The sequence below is a fragment of the Pleurodeles waltl genome, chromosome 4_1 (assembly GCF_031143425.1).
Source record: "Pleurodeles waltl isolate 20211129_DDA chromosome 4_1, aPleWal1.hap1.20221129, whole genome shotgun sequence".
NCBI lineage: Eukaryota > Metazoa > Chordata > Amphibia > Caudata > Salamandridae > Pleurodeles > Pleurodeles waltl.
The window spans coordinates 871,083,762-871,108,146 of record NC_090442.1 but is presented as its reverse complement, the minus strand read 5'-3'; the positions used below and the strand labels follow the sequence as shown (position 1 = coordinate 871,108,146).

The 24,385-nt window shown below is 45.1% G+C and overlaps 1 protein-coding gene across 2 annotated transcripts in view; it reads right to left on the bottom strand.

Moving 5' to 3' along the window:
* LRRIQ1 (leucine rich repeats and IQ motif containing 1) overlaps positions 1–24,385 on the bottom strand; it is a 1,566,481-nt gene that overhangs the window by 1,273,902 nt on the left and 268,194 nt on the right. For both annotated transcript variants that reach the window (XM_069229624.1, XM_069229625.1), the window contains one exon: positions 17,435–17,587. In XM_069229624.1, coding sequence (XP_069085725.1) covers positions 17,435–17,587 — 153 coding nt within the window. The remainder of the gene's footprint in view (positions 1–17,434; positions 17,588–24,385) is intronic.

The following is a 24,385-nucleotide window of genomic DNA, read 5'->3' as shown; positions in this document are numbered from 1 at the left end:
AGCTTCCAGCCCTTGCAGGACTGTGTTCACCAACCTCTGAAAAGTGGCAGGTGCATTTTTCAAACCAAAAGGCATTACAGTAAACTGGTAATGTCCTCCAATGGTAGAAAATGCAGTCTTAGGTTTAGCATCTTCTGACATTTTGATCTGCCAATACCCTGCAGTCAAATCAAAAGTGCTTAGATACTTGGCAGATGCCAGTGTATCTATTAGCTCATCTGCCCTGGGTATAGGGTGAGCATCAGTTTTGGTTACCAAGTTGAGACCTCTATAGTCTACACAAAACCTCATTTCCTTCTTTCCATCTTTAGAATTGGGTTTTGGTACCAGTACCACAGGAGAAGCCCATGGACTGTCAGAGTGCTCAACCACTCCTAGTTCCAACATCTTCTGAACTTCTTGCTTTATGCAGTCCCTGACATGGTCAGGCTGCCTATAGATCTTACTTTTGACAGGTAAACTGTCTCCAGTATCTATAGTGTGCTCACACCAAGAAGTGGTGCCTGGCACAATGGAGAAGAGTTCTGAAAATTGTCCTAGGAGATTTATGCAATTATCTTTCTGCTCAGCAGTAAGACAATCAGCCAAAACTACACCTTCCACAAGAGCATCTTGTTCTGTGGAAGAGAAGAGATCAGGTAGAGGATCACTGTCTTCTTCCTGTCCCTCATCTGTTGCCATGAGCAGGGTGAGATCAGCCCTGTCATAGTAGGGTTTCAGGCGGTTGACATGGAGCACCCTAAGGGGACTCCTGGCAGTGCCTAAGTCAACCAAGTAGGTGACTTCACCCTTCTTTTCAACAATTGTGTGGGGTCCACTCCATTTATCTTGGAGTGCTCTTGGGGCCACAGGCTCCAAGACCCACACTTTCTGCCCTGGTTGGTACTGAACCAAAACAGCCTTCTGATCATGCCATTGCTTCTGGAGCTCTTGGCTGGCCTGAAGGTTTTTACTGGCCTTTTTCATGTACTCAGCCATCCTTGATCTGAGGCCAAGTACATAATCCACAATATCCTGCTTAGGAGCTTTTAAAGGTTGTTCCCAACCCTCCTTTACAAGTGTGAGTGGACCCCTAACAGGGTGTCCAAAAAGAAGTTCAAAGGGGCTGAAGCCCACTCCTTTCTGGGGTACCTCCCTGTAGGCAAAAAGGAGGCATGGTAGAAGGATATCCCATCTCCTGCGGAGTTTTTCAGGGAGTCCCATAATCATGCCTTTGAGAGTTTTATTAAATCTCTCCACCAGTCCATTTGTTTGTGGATGATAGGGTGTTGTGAACTTGTAAGTTACACCACACTCCTTCCACATGGCCTTTAAGTATGCAGACATGAAATTGCTTCCTCTGTCTGATACTACTTCCTTTGGGAAGCCCACCCTGGAAAATATTCCCAGGAGGGCCTTTGCCACTGCAGGAGCTGTAGTGGTCCTTAAAGGAATTGCTTCAGGATATCTTGTGGCATGGTCCACTACCACCAAGATAAACCTATTGCCTGAAGCAGTAGGAGGGTCAAGAGGGCCAACTATGTCAACCCCTACCCTTTCAAAGGGAACCCCAACCACAGGCAGTGGGATAAGGGGTGCCTTTGGAGTGCCACCTGTCTTGCCACTGGCTTGACAGGTTTCACAGGACTTACAAAATTCTTTTGTGTCCTCAGACATCCTAGGCCAATGAAACAGTGGTACCAATCTGTCCCAAGTTTTCATTTGACCCAGGTGCCCAGCTAAGGGAATGTCATGTGCCAGTGTTAGGAGGAACTTTCTGTACTCCTGAGGAATCACTAATCTCCTGGCAGCTCCAGGTTTAGGATCCCTATGCTCAGTGTACAAGAGGTTGTCCTCCCAGTAAACTCTGTGTGAGTCACTGACATCCCCATTAGCCTGTTTGACAGCTTGCTGTCTGAGACCCTCTAATGTGGGACAGGTTTGCTGTGCCACACTCAGCTCCTCTCTGGCAGGCCCCCCTTCACCCAAAAGCTCAGCAGTGTCTGCTTCCAGCTCCTCTGGTGTAGGTTCTGCACAGGGAGGGAATTCTTCTTCCTCAGAAGTAGAATCCACTGTAGAGGGAGGGATAGTAGGAAGTGGTTTGCTTCTACTAGCCCTAGCTTTAGGGAGCACTTGGTCCATTGTTCCAGGATCCAAGCTTCCCTGTCCTTTTTGCTTTTTGGCCTGAGCCCTTGTCAAAGCAAAAATATGCCCTGGGATGCCCAGCATTGCTGCATGGGCCTCCAACTCCACATCTGACCAAGCTGATGTCTCCAAATCATTCCCTAATAGACAGTCTACAGGTAAATCTGAAGCTACCACAACTTTCTTTGGACCAGATACCCCCCCCCAGTTGAGATTTACAACAGCCATGGGGTGGCTTTGTGTTATGTTGTGAGCATCGGTTACTTGGTACTGGTGTCCAAGTATGTGTTGTTCAGGGTGCACCAGTTTCTCAATCACCATTGTGACACTGGCACCTGTGTCCCTGTAGGCCTGGACCTCAACACCATTTATTAGGGTTAGTTGCTTGTACTTCTCCAAGTTATGGGGGCAAGCAACCAAAGTGGCTAAGTCAATAGCCCCTTCAGAGACTAAAGTAGCCTCTGTGGTCTCCCTAATCAGACCAACCCCAACTAAATTACCAAAAGTGAGCCCAGCTACTCCCTTGGATTGGCTATTAGTAGGTTTGCTCCCACCACCACTGCTATTAGTAGGGACACTAGGTGTAGCAGTAGGGGTTGTAGTGGTAGGAGCTGTGGTGCCTTTCTTTGGACAACTGGGATCTGTTGTCCAATGGCCTTTTATTTTACATAAATAGCACCATGGTTTCTTTTCCTTGTTCTGATTAAAGGAGGATTTGGGCCTACCACCCCCACCAGAGTGTTTTTGTGGGCCTGATGAAGACTCATTTTTAGATTTGTCCCCACCCTTGTCAGAAGACTTACCATCCTTCTTTTTGTTGCCATCTTTGTCACCCCCTGTATGAACTTTTCTGTTCACTCTTGTTCTGACCCATTTGTCTGCCTTCTTTCCCAATTCTTGGGGAGAGGTCAGATCAGAGTCCACCAAGTACTGGTGCAACAAATCAGACACACAATTATTAAGAATATGCTCTCTCAGGATCAAGTTATACAGGCTGTCATAATCAGTAACTTTACTGCCATGTAACCACCCCTCCAAGGCCTTCACTGCCTGGTCAATGAAATCAACCCAGTCTTGTGAAGACTCCTTTTTGGTATCTCTGAACTTTATCCTGTACTGTTCAGTGGTTAAGCCATAACCATCCAGGAGTGCATTCTTAAGAACTTGGAAATTGTTAGCATCATTTTCTTTTACAGTAAGGAGCCTATCCCTACCTTTTCCAGTAAATGATAGCCATAGGATAGCAGCCCACTGCTTTTGAGGGACATCCTGTACAGCACAGGCCCTCTCAAGTGCAGCAAACCACTTGTTAATGTCATCCCCCACCTTGTAAGGGGGAACTATCTTATGCAGATTCCTGGAATCATGCTCTTTTGCAGGATGACTATGGGGAATACTGCTGCTGCCACCATGGGTATCTAAACCCATCTTCTGTCTTTCCCTCTCTATTTCTAAAGACTGTCTATCCAAATCCAGCTGTTGCTTCTTGAGCTTCAGTCTGGTTTGCTCCACTCTCAATCTATTGAGCTCCCTTTCTAACAATCTGTCATCAGGGTGGGTGGGAGGGACATTTCTAGATACAGAGGTATGATGGGAATGAACAGAAGGAGACCTGTCCCTTACCAAGGGCACCCTAACAGCTTGGCTACCAGCATAATGTGAGAGCACATCATCAGTATGATGTGATTCAACCTCTGTACCAACTATGCTAGACTGTCTAGTAATGGGCAGGCTGAGAAGTTTCTTTCCTGAACCTTTTCCTGGGGGTGTCCCTGGATCAGATTGAGAACCATTAGCTACTTTTTCTACAGATTGGGCACTTATGGCCTTATCTTGTACTCTAAGCATATTAATTAACAGTTCTAAGGAAGGATTCTTCCCTACACTCAAACCTCTCTCTATGCAGAGACTCCTTGCTCCTTTCCAGCTAAGGTGATCATATGCAAGTTTGGACAGTTCAACTTTTTGGCCTGTGCCAGACATTTTTTAGAGAGAGTTAAAGTGATAGCAAAAGATAAAAAAGTTTTCAGAACTTTTTGGAAAGACAGAAAAAAAACTTTTTAAACTTTTAAGAACTTTTTGAAAGTTTAGAAGTACTTTTCAGCACTTAGAAAAGAGTGAAAAGAGGAAATGCAAAACTTTTTGGCTATGTGTATATACACTGACCTTGTTTTGTATATTTTTCTCTTATGAAAAGTACAATGACAAGAGTGGTAAGTAGTCTCAAAGCACTTATCCCACCGCTGCACAACCAATGTAGGAGGCTGGACTGGCTTGTAGTGAGTACCAAGGGGTACTTGCACCTTGCACCAGGCCCAGTTATCCCTTATTAGTGTATAGGGTGTCTAGCAGCTTAGGCTGATAGATAATGGTAGCTTAGCAGAGCAGCTTAGGCTGAACTAGGAGACGTGTGAAGCTACTACAGTACCACTTAGTGTCATATGCACAATATCATAAGAAAACACAATACACAGTTATACTAAAAATAAAGGTACTTTATTTTTATGACAATATGTCAAAGTATCTTAGAGTGTACCCTCAGTGAGAGGATAGGAAATATACACAAGATATATATACACAATAGCAAAAATATGCAGTATAGTCTTAGAAAACAGTGCAAACAATGTATAGTTACAATAGGATGCAATGGGGAAACATAGGGATAGGGGCAACACAAACCATATACTCCAGAAGTGGAATGCGAACCACGAATGGACCCCAAACCTATGTGACCTTGTAGAGGGTCGCTGGGACTATTAGAAAATAGTGAGAGTTAGAAAAATAACCCTCCCCAAGACCCTGAAAAGTGAGTGCAAAGTGCACTAAAGTTCCCCTAAGGACAAAATAGTCGTGTTAGAGGAATAATGCAGGAAAGACACAAACCAGCAATGCAACAACTGTGGATTTCCAATCTAGGGTACCTGTGGAACAAGGGGACCAAGTCCAAAAGTCACAAGCAAGTCGGAGATGGGCAGATGCCCAGGAAATGCCAGCTGCGGGTGCAAAGAAGCTTCGACTGGACAGAAGAAGCTGAGGTTTCTGCAGGAACGAAAAGGGCTAGAGACTTCCCCTTTGGTGGACGGATCCCTCTCGCCTTGGAGAGTCGTGCAGAAGTGTTTTCCCGCCGGAAGGACGCCAACAAGCCTTGCTACACGCAAATCGTGCGTTTGGCGTTTTTGGACGCTGCTGGGGCCCAGGAGGGACCAGGAGGTCGCAAATTGGACCTGAAGAGAGAGGGGACGTCGAGCAAGACAAAGAGCCCTCACTGAAGCAGGTAGCACCCGGAGAAGTGCCAGAAACAGGCACTACGAGGATGCGTGAAACAGTGCTCGCCGAAGTTGCACAAAGGAGTCCCACGTCGCCGGAGACCAACTTAGAAAGTCGTGCAATGTAGGTTAGAGTGCCGTGGACCCAGGCTTGGCTGTGCACGAAGGATTTCCGCCGGAAGTGCACAGGGGCCGGAGCAGCTGCAAAGTCGCGGTTCCCAGCAATGCAGCCCAGCGAGGTGAGGCAAGGACTTACCTCCACCAAACTTGGGCTGAAGAGTCACTGGACTGTGGGGGTCACTTGGACAGCGTCGCTGGATTCGAGGGACCTCGCTCGTCGTGCTGAGAGGAGACCCAAGGGACCGGTAATGCAGCTTTTTGGTGCCTGCGGTTGCAGGGGGAAGATTCCGTCGACCCACGGGAGATTTCTTCGGAGCTTCTGGTGCAGAGAGGAGGCAGGCTACCCCCACAGCATGCACAAGCAGGAGAACAGTCGAGAAGGCGGCAGGATCAGCGTTACAGAGTTGCAGTAGTCGTCTTTGCTACTATGTTGCAGGTTTGCAGGCTTCCAGCGCGGTCAGCGGTAGTTTCCTTATCAGAAGGTGAAGAGAGAGATGCAGAGGAACTCGGCTGAGCTCATGCATTCGTTATCTAAAGTTTCCCCAGAGACAGAGACCCTAAATAGCCAGAAAAGAGGGTTTGGCTACCTAGGAGAGAGGAAAGGCTACTAACACCTGAAGGAGCCTATCACAAGGAGTCTCTGACGTCACCTGGTGGCACTGGCCACTCAGAGCAGTCCAGTGTGCCAGCAGCACCTCTGTTTCCAAGATGGCAGAGGTCTGGAGCACACTGGAGGAGCTCTGGACACCTCCCAGGGGAGGTGCAGGTCAGGGGAGTGGTCACTCCCCTTTCCTTTGTCCAGTTTCGCGCCAGAGCAGGGGCTAAGGGGTCCCTGAACCGGTGTAGACTGGCTTATGCAGAATTGGGCACATCTGTGCCCAACAAAGCATTTCCAGAGGCTGGGGGAGGCTACTCCTCCCCTGCCTTCACACCATTTTCCAAAGGGAGAGGGTGTCACACCCTCTCTCAGAGGAAGTTCTTTGTTCTGCCATCCTGGGCCAGGCCTGGCTGGACCCCAGGAGGGCAGCTGCCTGTCTGAGGGGTTGGCAGCAGCAGCAGCTGCAGAGAAACCCCAGGAAGGGCAGTCTGGCAGTACCAGGGTCTGTGCTACAGACCACTGGGATCATGGAATTGTACCAACAATGCCAGGATGGCATAGAGGGGGCAATTCCATGATCATAGACATGTTACATGGCCATATTCGGAGTTACCATGGTGAAGCTACATATAGGTAGTGACCTATATGTAGTGCACGTGTGTAATGGTGTCCCCGCACTCACAAAGTTCAGTGAATTGGCTCTGAACAATGTGGGGGCACCTTGGCTAGTGCCAGGGTGCCCTCACACTAAGTAACTTTGCACCTAACCTTTACCAGGTAAAGGTTAGACATATAGGTGACTTATAAGTTACTTAAGTGCAGTGTAAAATGGCTGTGAAATAACGTGGACGTTATTTCACTCAGGCTGCAGTGGCAGGCCTGTGTAAGATTTGTCAGAGCTCCCTATGGGTGGCAAAAGAAATGCTGCAGCCCATAGGGATCTCCTGGAACCCCAATACCCTGGGTACCTCAGTACCATATACTAGGGAATTATAAGGGTGTTCCAGTAAGCCAATGTAAATTGGTAAAAATGGTCACTAGCCTGTCAGTGACAATTTGGAAAGAAATGAGAGAGCATAACCACTGAGGTTCTGATTAGCAGAGCCTCAGTGAGACAGTTAGTCACTACACAGGTAACACATTCAGGCACACTTATGAGCACTGGGGCCCTGGGTTACCAGGGTCCCAGTGACACATACAACTAAAACAACATATATACAGTGAAAAATGGGGGTAACATGCCAGGCAAGATGGTACTTTCCTACAAGTATAATATAGCCGATGCAAGAATTTAAAATGAATGAGGCGCAATCTGTAATTCAGCGAGATCGCTTTCATATGCGCGCAGCACATCGTCCATGCCTCATCCGTTATGTCCTCGCCTACATCAGCTGCCCACTTTGCCTTAGTGAAATTCAGCAGTTATAGTTACCTGAGCTAACTATAACTGGCGCTCCTACAATGCACTGCTTATGACCTCACATATTACATCACTCATGGCCTGCAGCCAGACCCTGCGGCCAAACCTCCCCAACCACCCAAAACCACACTGCGCACAGCCCTTTTGCTGTGCGCAGCAGGAGTTAGCCGCAGCTTCTCTGGGTGTGAGAATAGGTGTGAGAGGGTGTATCTGGGGGGCGAGAGTGGCTGTCAGATTGTCTGTCTGGGTGAGAGTGTGTAAATCAGTGTTTTAGTGGGTGCGTCAGTCAGTGCACAGGTCTCTGAGGGGCTGCATGAGGGTGTCAGTTGGTCTGTGAGTGGATGCGTGAGTGCCTGAGTGGGTCTGTAAGTGGGTGCGTAAGTGTCTAAGTGGGTGTGTGAGTGGGAGAAACTGATAGAAAGAGAGACAGAAAGAGAAGAGAGAAAGAAAGTGAGAGAGAAAGATTTTTAGGCTTTAATATCTCATATACTTAGAATGAGATATTTTTGTTAGATTTAACAAAAAAAATGTATTTAATATATTTAAAAAAGAAAAAAAATTGTAATTGAAAAAAAATAATAACAAAAAAAAACATTAGTCCAGCTGGACTAGAAACCCAATAGCTCAGTGTGAAGGCCTGCAACCTTCACATTGATCTGTGGGGCTTTTCTTTTTTCTTTTTTTCCTTTTTTTTGCACTTTGTCGGCTTTGTAGTGAAAAAAATATATATAAAAAAGTAAGGACCTACGGGGGCAGGAGCCAGACATGAAAGCTTTGGATTTTGACAGCGGGACCTGCTTTAAAGGTCTGGCTGTCAAAACCCAATGTGTTTGCTGTGGCTTGGCTGCAGCCAAGCCACAGCAAACAGCTATGTCCCAGGGGTGGGCTCCCCAGGACATAGCAGGAGCTGGCCCTGGGAGGCGGCGGTCCCCAGGGCCATCAGAGGTTCCTCGAGGGGACACCCTCCAACTAGATTTTAGCCTGGGGGTGTAGTCCCCACAGCACAGGGGTCCCATAGGAATCCCCCTTATTTTTAAAAACATTTGCCCTAGGGGTAATGCCCCCCGCTCCAACTACAGTCTTGCCCTAGGAGGTCATGGTCCCCGGGGCAGCAGGGGGGCCACAGGACCCCGCTTTAATTACAAAGTCGCTCTGGGGAGGTGATGGTCACTGGGGCTGTGGGGGGCCACAGGGCTCCCCCTGCTTTAATGGCAAGATCGCCCAGGGGTGGTGGTGGTGGCCCCTGGGGCAGCGGGAGGGGGCCAGAATGTTCTGTCCCGCATATTACAATAATGCCCCGGGTAGGTGGTGGTCCCGAGGGCACCAAAAAAAAAAACCAGTGAGACTTGGCCCACCCAGGGGCATTAGACTAACGAAGCGTGGCAGCCCGCAAATCTTTTTTTTGTGATTTTACGAGCGGAATTGTGGATCCACCGTGTCTCCACTCATAAAATCAACAAAAAAACAATACTTTTTAGCCCTTTGGGACCCCACAACCAGCGATAAGGGGTCAGGGTGTTCGTTCCCTGGCCCTCTTTTTTTTTTTTATTTTTTTTTTGGACTTGGCTGACATCACTTCAACAGCTTCTGTTGTTGAAGTGTTATAAGGCAATTAGATCTCAGCACAAGATCATTAGGGGTCGCGCATCCTTCACGTCCCTAGGTATACAAATTTGTTTCCGCCTTAATTTCTCAAAAACTACTGAATGGAATTACACCAGAATAAGCACTCTTTCTGGACCAGGACCTACCTTCCTAATATGGTGTAATTCTGTTCAGAAGTTTTTGCGCTATTGCCTTTCAAAATTCCTATGGAAAAATAAATGGGGGAAAACGTGTTTTGGGAACCCCCCCTTTTTTCTTGCCCCCCTGGACGGATCACCCCGAAACTTTCCAGGCAGCAGCTGACAAAACTGGCAAATTTTTTGAGAAAGTTTTGTGAAGATTCGGCAAGTGGTTCCAAAGGTATAGGCAAGTAAAAAAATGCTTTTGTATAGAAACGTGATCCTACCTATAAACTACCAAGTGGCGACCGCCACTATATATATATATATATATATATATATATATATATATATATATATATATATATATTCACCACCAAATGACACAAAGTCATACACCGCACTCACAGGAATCCTTTTGTGAGTGCTGTGTATGACTTTGTGTCATTTGGTGGAGAATTGATTACAGGGTTGGGCCGACCCTGACATGAGCACCGACTTAATGGAGCGCGTCCAAGATAGAAAGATATATATATATATATATAATAATGCAATACCTTGCATTGCAGTTTCCAGCCTAGTAGTGACTTACAGCTGAACAGCCACTTCTACAGACAGCTCTAGCTGTCGGGAAGCCCTCATGTCATCAATCCTTCAAAAATATACAATAAGAAAAGGTACAGAGAGTGGGATTTGGGTCAGCCTACAAAGCTATTGGCTTTTATGTGATTTTCATTGCTTATCTTTGCTTGTATAGACTGTTCATCAAGGTTTTTCATTTCGAGGATAAACGCATGGGGAATAAAGTAGTCCTTTTATTAGATTTCAGATGCAAGATAACATGTAGGTTAGAACTGCAAACCAGTCCCTGTTCTTTTGTTCATTTACTTTGACGACACAACATCATGTTAACTTCTGATTTATGGATTTTTTGGTCAGGCAGTGCTTGATGTTTAGATGCCTTAGCCATCTTAAGTGCAACTCTGCAAATACAGAAATACAAATATTTACTTACCTGTAACTGTAGATCTCCAATATTGGCATCTTTCATAGATTCACATGCTTGAATCATTCCCCGTCATCGAAATGGGGGTCCCATGGTACCATAATAAAGCAGCACATATCGTTACTGTTAGACCTGACAGCCTTAGGGTGGTCATTCCTCAACTTTTTGGCCTGCCTCGCTCCACTTTTCAGTCACTGTTTTTGCTGGTTTTAGGACTTTGCGCACTTTACCACTGCTAACCAGTGCTAAAGTGCATATGCTCTCTGCCCTAAACATGGTAATATTGGTTCATTCCCAATTGGCATGTTTAATTTACTTGTGAGTCCCTAGTAAGGTGCACCACATGTGCCCAGGGCCTGTAAATTAAATGCTACTAGTGGGCCTGCAGCACTGCTTGTGCCACCCACATAAGTAGCCCCTTAACCATGTCTTATGCCTACCATGCAAGGCCTGTATGTACAGTTTAACTGCCACTTCGACTTGGCATTTAAAAGCACTTGTCAAGCCTTCAACTCCCCCTTTTCTACTAATATGTCACCCCTAAAGAAGGCCCTAGTTAACCCATAGGGCAGGGTGCTATGTAGGTAAAAGGCAGGACAGATACATGTGTGTTGTATATGTCCTGGTTTTGGAAAACTCCTAAATTCGTTTTCCACTACAGGGAGGACTGGTCATTTCTGATCAGAAAGGGGTACCCAGGCCATATTTGGTATGGCCAGAATGGTAGTAGAAAATCCTGCTTCTGGGTGAGGTTGGATTTTTTAATTCTATTTGAAAAATGCCACTTTTGCACTTAAAATCCATCTGTGCCTTACAGCCTGTCCCCAATTAATGTCTGGGCTGGGCTGGTTAACAGCTTCCTTGTGCATTTCACCAAGACAACCACAAACAGGACACTCAGTCACACCTGCACTAATATGCATACTGAATAGTTCGTCCTGGGCTGGAAGGGTGGAGGGCCTGACACATTTCAAAGGGAAGTGGCCTGCCCTCACACAATGGACTGCCAAACCCCCTACTGGGACCCTGGCAGACAGACCTGTACTGAAAGGGGAACTTGTGCGCTTCAAAACCACTCTTTGAAGTCTCCCTCACTTCAAAGGCATCTTTGTGTTTATAAGCTGGGTCTCTGACCCCCCCCCAACTCAGACACTTCTGGACCTGAACCTGAAACCTGCCAAGAGGAACTGCATGTCTGCCCAAAGGACTCATCTGTGTTGCTTTGATGAGAAGGACTACAGCGCTGATGTTGCCCTGCTGCCCTCTGACTTTGCAGAGAAGTGCTATCCAAGGGCTTAGATTGAGCTTCCCTCATGTCTCAGGGACAAAAAGACTTCATTTATTCAGGAAATTCCTTGTGCGCTGAAAATCGCAGCACAGTCTGCCAGAAACGCCGCACAGCCGTTTTCCGACCGAGAAATCATCACACAGCCGAATCGGAATGACGCAGCCAGACTTCTAGAGTGAAGATTCAACGCAGCACCTGCCTTGCGACAGAAAATCAGATGCAAAGCCCTACTGGATTGATGCACAGCCGAAACTGAACGACGCAGCGGAGTCCCCGAGTGGAAAATCAACACAATGCCTGCCGTGCAACAGAAAGGACGCATCGCCCTACTTGATCAACGCAACGCCTGTGACTGCTTCCAGTGCATCCAGGATTTCCCCGTATCGTCCCTGAGCATCAAAAAGATACCCGCATCACAGTGAGGAACCAAGCCTGCGTGCTGATAAAAGACGGAAATCCCTTGCACCGTGGAAAGAAACAATGCATCGTATGTGCCGCGTCTGACAATCTGACGCGCACCTTATTTTTCCACGCATCTCCTCCTCTGCGGTCTCTGTGCATGTTACTTTTGAAGCAAACCAGCTACTTTGTGTGATCAAGAGACAACTGTTGATTTCTAAGATTTAAGACTATTTTTAAACCTGCAAAAGTGATATTTCTACTTGTGCTTATTGAATCTTTATTGTTTTGACCATTATTTTAACCAGATAAATATATATTTTTCTAAACCTGTGTGGTGTATTTTTGTGGTTGTTTTCACTGTTACTGTATGATTTTTGCACAAATACTTTACACATTGCCTTCTAAGTTGAGCCTGACTGCTCAGTTCCAAGCTACCAGCGGGCGGGCACAGGGTTATTTGGATTGTGTGTGACTTACCCTGACTAGGATTGTGGTCCCTACCGGGTGCATACCTCTGCCAACTAGGGACCCCATTTCTAACATTGGTGATCAGCGGTGAGGTTAGGACTTGTGTTTGTGCAGTGACATACAATAGCTACGCGTACACTACCTACCCACAGTTAAAGGTCAATTTGACTTCTTCTCTTTTTGCTGCAATTTTTCCTGCTTTACATTTTAATCTAATCCTAAACAACATGTCTCCGGCTGTGCCTCAAGGAGGAGCGGGAGAGTTTGACCAAGCTAAGCTGGAGGCATACACTGTCAGCCAGCTGAAAGGGTTCTGCAAGGGGATTGGAGTACCTACCCGGGGAGCCTCCAAGAAGGAGGAGTAACAAAAGGCCCTGAGGGCCTGGATAGAAGCCCATTCACAAGAGAATGTTGAGGTGGAAGAGCCAGAGGATAGTTCTCCAGAGGATTTTCCAACAGCAGTGGGGGATGACACCCCTGAATCTGTGCCCCTTGCTGAACCAGGGAGCAGTGTCTCAAGTCACGGCCTGACTGCAGAGGAAAGGAGGAAGGAGAGAGAGTTTCAACTACAGTTAGCCAGATTAAACATGGAGGAAGAGGGGAGCAGACAGACAAGCTGAGAGAGAAGCCAAACAAGCTGAGGCTACAACTGAGAGAGCCTTGGCTGAAAAGAAACTACTTCTGGCTCATGAACTGAGTCTGAAAGAGCTGGAGCTCAAGTCTAGGCAGTCTCAGTCCAGCAGTGATGGTGGCAGCATACATACAGGACCTGCTGGAGACAAAAAGGTTTGTATACCCAAAGATGTTTTGTCAAGTTATGTGGTGGGAGACGATATTGACAAATGGTTTGATGCCTATGAAGTTGCACTAAGGGCTCATGGGGTTCTTGAAGAGCAAGGGGGGGGCGGGCTTGTGGAAACATGTGCCAGTGTTAGGGAGGGACACACTCCTCACATTAGAAAGGAAGGACCAGAACACATACCCCCTCATGAAAGCCATTTTAATGGCCAAGTTTGTACTGACCCCTGAAAAGTATTGCCAGAAATTCAGGGACAGTACCAAACTTTCCAACCAAAATTGGGTAGATTTGTGTGATTCTTGTAGCAAGGCACTGAATGGATGGGTGGGGGGCAGAAACGTAAATGATTATATGGGTTTATATAATTTGATCCTGAAACAAAATATGCTCAGTATTTGCTTTACAGAGTTGCGCCAGCACCTGAGTGTCCAAAAAGATATCTGGGAGGGGACACCCACAAACGTGGTCAGGGTTCCTACCAGAAGATAGAGGGGGGAGAAAAACTTAAAAATAAGGAGTTCTCAAAAGGCCCCCAAAATAATTCCCAAGGGAATAGTGGTCACCAGTCCCAGTCTGATTCCAAAAGTAAAGGGTTCCTTGACCATAAGGCAGGGAGGTTTGTACCCCAATGTGCAGAGTGTTCCAACTATGGTCACTCTAAGGGCGAATTCAAGTGTCCCAAGAGGTCACAGCCCCTCACTGTAGAGCCAATACCTGGGTTAGCTAGTTTAGCGCTAGGGGAGGAGGTATTCCCAGTTAGCTTTGAGGAACAGATAGAGGTAACCCTAGTGTCCCTGGGGGATGCACAGATGGTGCCAAAAGGCCATATGACTGCAAATACTTTGAAGTATAATCAGTGGGTCACCATCAAAGGGCAATAGGTGGAGGCTCTGCGTGACACAGGAGCCAGCATGACTACTGTCAGGGGTCAGCTGGTGTCAGCAGAGCAGGTCCTACCGAACACATTCCACCAAGTCATAGTCGCCGATAATAGTGAGAGCTACCTACCGGTAGCTCTGGTTCCCCTTGGGGGGGGGGGGGGAGGCTCTGGTATTTTAAAAGTAGCTGTGAGTTCTGCCTTGACTGCAGATTGTCTTCTAGGAAATGACCTTGAGCACACTACCTGGAAGGAGGTGGAGCTAAGGTCTCACTTGGAATGTTGGTATTGCCTGAGTGGATCTGCATAACCACAAGGTCCATGTTTGCCAGGGAGGGGAGTCAAGGGCCTCTGGAGCCTGGAAGAATGGCCCAGACAGCTGCCAAGGAGAGGGGCAAGGGCCGCGAGAAACCGGTCCCAGACGTTCCCACGGTGGTTGACGGGGGTTTAAGGAGGAGACCCCTGAGCAAACCGGTGAGGACATTGCTGCCCAAGGTGACCTGCCTGAGCTTGCTGGCAAGTTGAGGGTGGGTCCACCAGGGAAGAAATCTGCAAGGCGTAGAAAGAGTGCCCCACTCATGAGGGTTTGAGGCAACAGGCCTCAGCTCAAGCAGCAGGTGAAGCCTCTGGTGATCGTCTTGTATATTGGGAGAATCATCTCCTTTACAGTGAACCTTAGGTACCGGAGGCTGGGGCAGCACGTGTACTGGTGGTCCCCCAGTATTAGTGGGCCTTCCTACTGGGCCTGGCTCACGACATTCCCCTGGCAGGACATTTAGGGCAAGACAAGACCTTTGCCAGGCTTGTCACCCACTTTTATTGGCCCCGAATGCGGACAGCCTCAGATGCATTCTGTAGGACCTGTCCCACCTGCCAGGCCAGTGGGAAGACAGGGAAAAGGATCAAGGCCCTCCTGATCACACTCCCCATCGTTGGCACCCCTTTGAAAGGGTGGGCATCAACGTCATTGGTCCATTGGAACTCAAAACTGCCCTAGGCAACAGGTTTATCCTGGTTTTGGTGGACCATGCCACCAGCTACCTAGAGGCAATACCCTCTGAGGATAGTGACTGCACCGATGGTGGCCAGAACTCTGATATGAATATGGTTGGCTCTTTGGGATGGCTAAAACATACCTTTCTCAAACTGAACACCTAGCAATGGACAGAATATCTGCTTTCTATACTGTCAGTGTCACTGCTTTGTGTAATTTGTGTGTTTTCTGACAAGGAAGCAGACAGTGGTTTGCAGTGGCGGGTCCTCTGTTTGGGTGGAGAAGCGTTGCCCCCCACTAGCAGCGGTAGCTGCAAAACCTTTTAAAGAAAACGATAATAAAATAAGTTTATTATTGTTTTTTTGGAAAGGGACGGGGCCACAGTGGTGACGTGCACTTCACAGCGCATGTGTGTTTGGCCGGCCATCTCGGGCCGGCCAAACACACATGCACTGTAGGCTCTCTCCAGCCCAGCAACACAGAGAGTCTGCATAGGTTCCCAGTCTACCTGGGAGTGCCCAGGCAGACTGGTTCTGTTACCGGCAGCTCATACTGTATTACTTTTCTGCACTTTGTCTCTGTAACATTTTTAGTTCCTCAAGTTTTTGAGCTGTTCATGCTTTTGACACAGATTGCGTTTTAACTTGAAAACTATAACCCTTACTGAACTTGAGAATGCAGTGGAGGCTAAAATGCATGCATAATGAATAACTGAAGTCTCTCTGTCCAGCGCCACTCCTGCATACAGTCTGCATAAAAGCAATAGACAGTCACAAGAAAAGTGTCTGTGTAGCACTTTTCTTTCATTCCCGGTTAGCTAAAGCAGTAAACGGTTCAGGCTGGTTCACCAGCTTACCTCCTGAGACCACAGCCATGGTATGCAGGAACGTGAGCACCACTCACACTAGGCGAGCAGAGTACTGTTTGTGGCTCAATCGTCACCTGTACCCCCTGCGCAGCTACTTTACATGGTGGACAGCAGCATCTTTTCTGGGCCTAGTCCCGTTCTTTTTCCTTTTGTTGTTGTTGTACCCAGAGGCCTTTTCCACTCTTGGTGCAAGGGCCCAGTTCAAACACTAGCAAGTCCCAAGGCTTTGTCTTTCTTTGTAGTGGGACAGCAGGAGGGAAATTCCCTATGTGATTAAGTTTCCTGAGACCACACTGAAAACCTAATTAAGATTCCTCAAGATGCATAAGATTTCCACGCTCCACACCAGATCAAACGGAAATCTTTGGAAGAGAAGCCCACAATTTAGGAAAGTTATGTGTCAACATTTTGACAAAGCTGTGACTATGCTGATTAAGGGAATTTCTTTCGGATTTAAATGGAACCCCATAGATCATTAGAGGAAGTCCCTCTGAAAGATGGCAAGAGGAACGTCCTGAAGCGGCTGACTCAAGAACTAGGGATTATCTTCACAAAATAATGGAGACTGACTGCCTTGGAAGCACAAACATCAAACATGAGAAACCGGATGAAGCAGATGCTACAGTGATGCATCCCTATGCTGGCAGTATGCCAGGCCTGTAAAGGGAATCCCCTCAGTCACAGATGGCCAAGAGTCAGCTGCTTGAGAAAGGGTGGGCATATTAGATAAGGGAATTTCCCTCATAACATACTGGAGATAAAAGGTTGAGGAAGTGCACACATCAAACTTGAGAGCCCACATACATCTTACACATGCACATTGACAGTCACTGGTACTACTTTTATCTTTTTGTCAACACTCAAAATATGTCAAAAAAAGAAAACACCTGCAAAATGCCATGGGCTAGTGCCAAAGCAGTGCTCTTTGCTGAGCTTTTAAGTGTATTTTGTTTGCTGTATGCGGCGTGTAGTGGTGACATGAGATTTTGTTATACATTTAAAGGTGTCAGTAACCAGACATAAAAAGAATAAGTTGAGGAATACTAAACATAGTGTTGCGCAGAAAACCTGACTAACTTCAGAACTGTTAAGGTCCCAAACCCTTAGTGTGTAAATGCCATCACTTTGGTACAGTGAGAAGGCAGAGTATTTCCTTCATAGGTATCAATGATCTGGGACACAAGAATAATGAGATAACACTTAATGGTTCTGCATCAGATGGAACAATTGGCTCCACAGGACTCTATTCTCTGCTATCACATCAACTAATGAGAAACTGAATGAAAAAGACATAACAGGACAAAAGCTAAATTGCTCTGACAGGCCAAAGAAATTATCAGCAAAAAATATCAGCATTGGAAATCAGCAACTGCATCCACATACACTGGATTTGGTGTTGTGAGGAACTAGTTAAAATCACTACAAGGTTCATCAATAAGACCGACTTCCAGCAGAAACTACAATGCATTGCATAATCTACCTGTACATCTATGTATTTAAGATCACTGCATTTATCGAGTCCTTCCAAAGCAGTTAGTCCACAACGTCTCAAGGTCAAAGACTGAAGCTTTGTGCACTCTGATAATGTAGAAAGGCTGCAACCTGGCAAATCTTCAAGAGTAACTGTTGTCACCTACAGATGAAATAGAGCAAAATACACTTTTATATATGTTAACAGATATGTACATTGCATACTTGACATTGATGATGAGGACATCAAAACCTTCTGCTTTCTATCTGTTACTTTTCCAATTTGTTCCAAAGTTACTGCCTGCCACAGGGATATCTACCACCAATGGCCCTCTGACCCTCCAAGCTTACCTTACCAAAGACATTTTTTGAATGTTATGGGTAAGGAGAATTAGATACAATAATACACACATAGCCTTCCCCCTTCCATCTTTACCTCTGCTTACTGCTGCCTGGTAGGCTGGCTCTCTTCATTCTTTTTCATGCATTAATTTTCAAAATAAGACACGTACCTGTAACCTTCATAACTCATTGAAAGCATTAACATTACACCCCTTTTCACACACTATGCGCTAACAAAAACACCACAACATTACCACCCCCCAACCTTGGTTGTCCAGTTCATTCCTACCCTTCAAGTAACCATGCTACTCTCATTTAAACACTCTCCCTGACACCAGAAACCCAAGAGACCTCTACAATCATTCACAAAAGCCCACAGAGCAGGAGTCACATTGGAAAGATTGTCTGGACTACTCTGATATCATCACATTCCACTGTCTACACTCTCACAAATCCTTTCTAGAATATTACCTGGATATTTATTAGCAAAGGGTTGTCGCAATCCTTTCTTTGTAAATAAATATGAATATTTGTAGACTAGAGAGTAATGCATGTTTGTTTGATAGTTTGGTACTGTCTGATCCTCTTTGGAGAAATTCATAATGGATTCTAAGATACCATAACCTCCTGCTTACAGTAATCTATTGATTATTTTATTGTCTAACCGGGTGCTCCAAATGGCCACAAAGAGGTCCACTGACATACTGTTTAATAAAAAAAATTCTTGCACTCGATCATTCTATGGCATATTTCCCACATTCAGACTTCTGTTTACATTGTATAATGTATGGTGGCCCTAAATCTTTGGAATTGACCAGAATGTTTTCACTTCCTGCAACATTTTCATGTTGGCCAGTAACCCATCATGTTATAGAGTCAGAGCTAATTTCAATCCGTGAACAATTTAGGATGGAGAGAGATGCAGTGCTCTTTTGACATGTTGGGTGATGTTGATGCAGTAAACCATGATGTCTTAGGCGGACTTTTAAAATTTGTTAAGCAGGCCGCCAAATCACTCAGGTGGTAGAGGCTTTGCAGCCAACAGCTCTGAGGTGGTCAACTGCCAAATTTAAAGTTCCCTTACCTGTCAGCATCAAAAACTTGTTGAAACTGATTCTTTAAAAAAAAAAAAAAAGCAGGATCAATTTTGGTGAGAATATAATGCTGGTTAGCCCACCATGTCATGGTGGCCTGAATGGATTTTGTTTTTCAGAAACAAACCACAAGAAGAGGCGTGTTTCTGGAAAAAAAAGGCAATGCCATTGATGCACTCATGGTGTGTGCGGGATTTTGTCACTTTTTTCCTATTTGGGACTGCCATGCCTCTGTTCGATCACGAACAGGAAAAAACTCAGTGTTGCAAATTATTGGAAGGGCCACCCTACATAGGGTCAACCTTCCAACTTTGTGAAAATAGTAGTCTTGCAGCAGATGACCTGCAGCCTGCGGGAGTTTTCCAATGACATAGTTTGCCAAGGCTCCATCTCTAGAATAGAGAGGCTTGTGCAACACTTAAGGGAAAAGGACATGAATCAATAAATTAATGTATAGGATAGACCACTGTAAGCAGTTTCATATGGATTTATAGAATAATGCACCTTTGAGCAACATTTTCAAAAAGTAATTTGTAACTTAATGACCCGAAATCACTGTTCAAGTGTTTCTGTATTTTACTCTTCACATTTGTATCTTGTAGAAAAGATCTGGCCACTAGTTTCCTCTGTAGGCCACTGCAGGAGCAGTCAACAGGAGACCAGTAGCCAGCATACAGTCGTGCAGAAAATGAAGACCACTAGGGAATGGAAAACATACTAGAACTGGTCATAGGGGACATACTAGTACCACCAAATAAACCAGTACAAAAAAAGGCACAGGCATTTGAGCTGGTACAGAAGGCTGTTTTAATGGTCATTACCTAGATGCTCAATCCCCTAACAAAGGCAATGCAAATAGAAACGGTGTAAAAGATAATGCCACATGATAGAATTCCATGGTGGTGTTTTTTTACAGCCCAAAAGATGTCAAGATATAAGCATGATCTGCATTTTTATCTTATTTCCAGTTTGGACAAGAAAAGGTGTTTCTCAACAGCAAACTACTTTTTGATGAAGAACTATCTTCTGAGGTCTATGGGAGGCAGATCTGGAAAGAAGGGGAAAAAAGGTAGCCAACTCAGAGAAGTCCTGGTGGTTGTTTGAGGGGAAGTTTATAGAAATATAAGTATATATGAGACATGTCTATATATTTCACACTAAGACAACAGTTTTATTTTATATGCAATATGTTTTTCTGTTCTGATTTAGTCAACTGTCTCTTGGAGCCCCAACCTGACGGCATGGTACTGTAAGAGTATCCGTCACTATTCCCTCAAAGTGCCTCCCTGAATTCATCCATATTAAATATCCTTTCTCTGTCTGACTGCATTCAAAAATTTGCTATAATCACAGTATAGAGAAAAATTCTGAGGCTTTACAGCTTAATAACATTAAACAGCGCAAGGGATAAATTGATGAAAAATAAAGGAACTGTGAGAAATAAAGCGGAGGAAGTAGCAGCTGACGTTTGAAAATGTAAAGCTTAAAAGAAGCTTCCAGCATGCAGGAATTTTTCAAGGGTAAACAATAAATAGAATACTAGATTTTCTTTGGCATAATGAGTCCTGAAGGACCTTCAGACATACATATGCCTTGTTTCATTTCCCTATGCAGCCTATCTAAGTATGCTTTTATAGGCACTAAAATCTATTTACTGTTTTTATTTTCATTTTTTTTAAATGGGAAATGTATTTTGGGCTCCCACTTGTCTTAGAAATAAATTAATATGTAGGTGTGCCTGAGCTGGGTGGGGTCACATGTGTTAAGGACAATATCAATACTGGAGAACTACAGTTACAGGTAAGTAACATTTTTCTTCTCCAGTACTGGATCTGTAATGGATTCACATGTTGGAATTACAGTAGTAAACTGAAACTAAATATCATTCAGCAGTTGGTGAATAACGGCATTTATAGAAGTTATCAAAATAGATGACGTAGAACTGCTGATTCCACTTCCACAATTCTTTGTGCTGTCAAATGCACACAGCAATGTAGAGTAAAGGTGTGCCTGTTTTACCAACTCTCTGACCTACAAAGGTCTAGTGTGGGCACTCCAGAGAAGAGGGCAGTGGATGTAGACACACTCTTTATCAAATACGCTCTCACTACGCACTGCAAAGGTCGACCTACTTCATTATGACAAAAGACTATGGCTGTAGACACCCGGCGAACTACATTTTGTTCAGACAGTGGTTGTCCTTTCTGTGGATCATCGTAAGCCACTAAAAGCTGATTAGATAGTCTGAACAATTTGGCCAATATAAAGCTTCAACCATCTTTTAACATCCAGAGTATGAAGTGCTATTCCGCTACACTTCCTTTGGTTGGGGAAATATATTTTTTCAAACCACAAGTTTGTTTAAATGAACTTCTGATGCAACCTTGGGTATAAAATGCAGATCTGTCCTTCGTATCACTCTATCAACTCTGAAGTAGGGGAATAGTTCTTGGATTGCAAAACCTTGTGTTTTCACTGACTCTTCAGTGAAAACTGAAGACGTCCTTCCTAGAGAAATATTCTAGTTCGCCCCTATGATTTAGCTTCAAATGGCTCTTCCCCAATTGGGGTACAACAACATAAAGCTGCCATTAGGGTGGAGGATGCCTTATTGGTAGAATGGTTCTAAAACGCCACTCAAGGAATTCTTTAATAAGGCAAATAAACAAAAGAGGCAGCTAGTTCAATGCCCTTCTAAAAGTATGAACTGGCACGTATGAGAAGTTTGGTTATTGGTTGAGGGGGCGTGTGAGCATTTCTCAAGCAACAGACAATCCCCATCGGAATGAACCACAAAAGTCACAGAATTAAGCTGTACTCAACCCTCTGGTAGCTTGGCACAAAAGCAGTCAGGTTTAACTTGGAGGCAATGTGTAAAGTATTCATGCAGTATTCAAACAGCAATAAAGTGAAAACACAACACAATAAAAATCCTACACCAATTGGAAACATAGCTTAAGATTTAATAAATTACTTGACACTAAAACAACAAAAAGTGAAACCGGAGATACGCAATTTCAAACATTTGACCTAAGTATAGAGCCTAAAAGCACAAAGCGTTGTTCGTAGTTATCTGGTTATGCAAGACAGGGCGAAAGTCACAGGTTCAAGCTGACCGCAATCGAGCGCAGGCCAGATACAGGGAACTGGTTAGTCCCACTAAAATAGTTACCTTCAAAAGTCCAGCATGAAGAGTTCAGTTCTCTGGGGGGAGGACATGAGGAGCGGGGAGAGCATCTCAGATGTTCATCGCTATAGAGAAAAGAGCAGGCCAGAAATCGCAGGTGGTCGTTCCAGTAGCAGAAAGATCCTGTCAGGTGGAGGTTGTTGCTGGAGCTTCGCATTGGCAGTCACTGCAGGCTGTCGATGCTGGCATTTGAAGTGCAGATCTTGCAATGCCAATTGTGGCTGGCGATCACTGTAGCGCGAAGAGTAGGTTTCACCTGAGCTTCGTGTTGATGGTCAGCATGTTCGGTGAGATGTTGTCACAAATGGGCCCATTTGTGGTCAAGAAGAGTCCAAAACTTCTGGATTTTTCCTTTTATTCCAGGAGGAGATCAAATGATGACATACTAAGGGTCCAGGACCTAGGAGGTACCACTTGAGGATCAGGAACTCACTCCTGCAGAAGTCAGTGGGGGCTGTGTGCACACAGTGTCATTGAACCCAAACTATATCTGGCTGATGAGCCCATATCAGGAGCAAAACCGGTCCTGGGTTTCTTGTGTTCCGGTTAAGGGAGGACCACCTGACCTGGCAGTTTGGGCTGGACTGTCCCCATTTGAGCATGGTCAAGACTGATTTGTATATGACTAGGTCCAAACTAAGGAGGCCTGGTGTGCAAAATAATGATGGACAGGGATACAGCCTTGGAAATTACCAGAGGCTGAGATGAATTCAAGCCTTCCTTAAATCACTTTTCGGATACTTTAACTTCCTAAAAGTGCCATTTTCAGAACTGTGACTTAAATTCATCTGACTTTACCATTAAAGAGGATTTTACATTACAAGCCTTTGGACACCAAACATGAAACTTCCACCTGTTCCCAAACAAAAGTTACCACTTATTAAATGTAAGAAGGTATCCCAATGATATCCTATGGAAGAGGTAGGTCTCAAAGTAGTGAAAAACACATTTAGGAGTTTTTCACTACCAGGACATGAGTACATGTCAAACATTTTAAATACAAGGCACGCTGCCCTAAGGGCTCGTTAGGGCCTATCGTCAAGGTGACATATGAATTAGAAAGGGAGATTTAGACTTGGCAAAGGGGTCATTTTCTCTAGGCAAATTGGAAGTTTAAAACTTTGTGCAGGCTACAATGGCAGGCCAGAGACAAGTTGTAAGAGGCTACTTAAGTGAGTAGCATAATAAGCGCCCAAAGGCCACTAGTAGCATTTAATTTACCGGCCATGGGTATATCGTACACCATTTTACTGAAAATGTCTATCTGGTGTAAGCTAATTTTATCATGTTTTAGGAGTATTAAGACTAACAAAAATTAATTCAGCAAAACAGGAGGGAGGGAAGGAGGTAAAACGTTTGAGGGGGGGGGGGTGTGACCTTACAGCAAGGGCCCAGTCCAGCAGACACCAAATCGACTTTGACTGAGGCATGGCTATGGCCTGGTATGCTAAATGTAGAAAATATGGTAACATATGATCAGGAAACAAAACTATAGGGTATAAAATATGAATAGGACACCATATGTCTTGTTAGTAAACACTGCTCTGACTTTAAGTAGAATGGCTCTGTTGTCCTCTGAAATGTCTAGGGGTGGAATACATTAAATTTGGAAGCAAGAATGACAAATTTAGAGTGTGTGGATCAGAGTAAAGAATTTAGCCTTGGCACTTAGTGAAGCAGATCTGGAACCAGATTCAGTTGAACAGGGGCCAGCTCTCAGAGGAGAATGAGCTTTGTGAACCACTGCTGCCTGGGCCACCATATTGTGATCCCAATGAGGCAACGTGGTTCCCTCTTCATCTTTGTTAATACTTTTGGTATCCGAGAAAGTGGAGTTAAGGCAGAAGCAGAAGTCCTTAACCAAAGTATCAAAATAGCATTCCCCCACAACTTTTAAAGGAAGTGTCTGCTGGTGAATTACTGGCATTTTCAGTTCTATTTGGTAACAAAAAGATTCACTTTTTTTTTGACCCCCCTAATGAAATATGCCTTCCAGTTGGGATTTATTTAGTTACTATTTCTCGCACTCCTTTGTTGGTCTGCCCAAATTGTTGGACCAGGAGTATGTTAGTAATGGAGCATGTTCTGCTGTCGCCAATTCTTGCTAAGAAAGACCATAGTCCTAAAGAACAAGTTACTTACCTTCGGTAACGCTTTTTCTGGTGGATACACTGACTACCTGTGGATTCCTCACCTTATGAATTCGATCCTTGCGCCAGCATCCGACGGAAAGTCTTCTTCCTAGCTGTCTACGTCGACGAGGACGTCATAATGGCACGGCTCCGCGTGACTCCGTCTGACGTCAGCGTGCCAATAAGAGGTCCCTGTCGGCGTACTA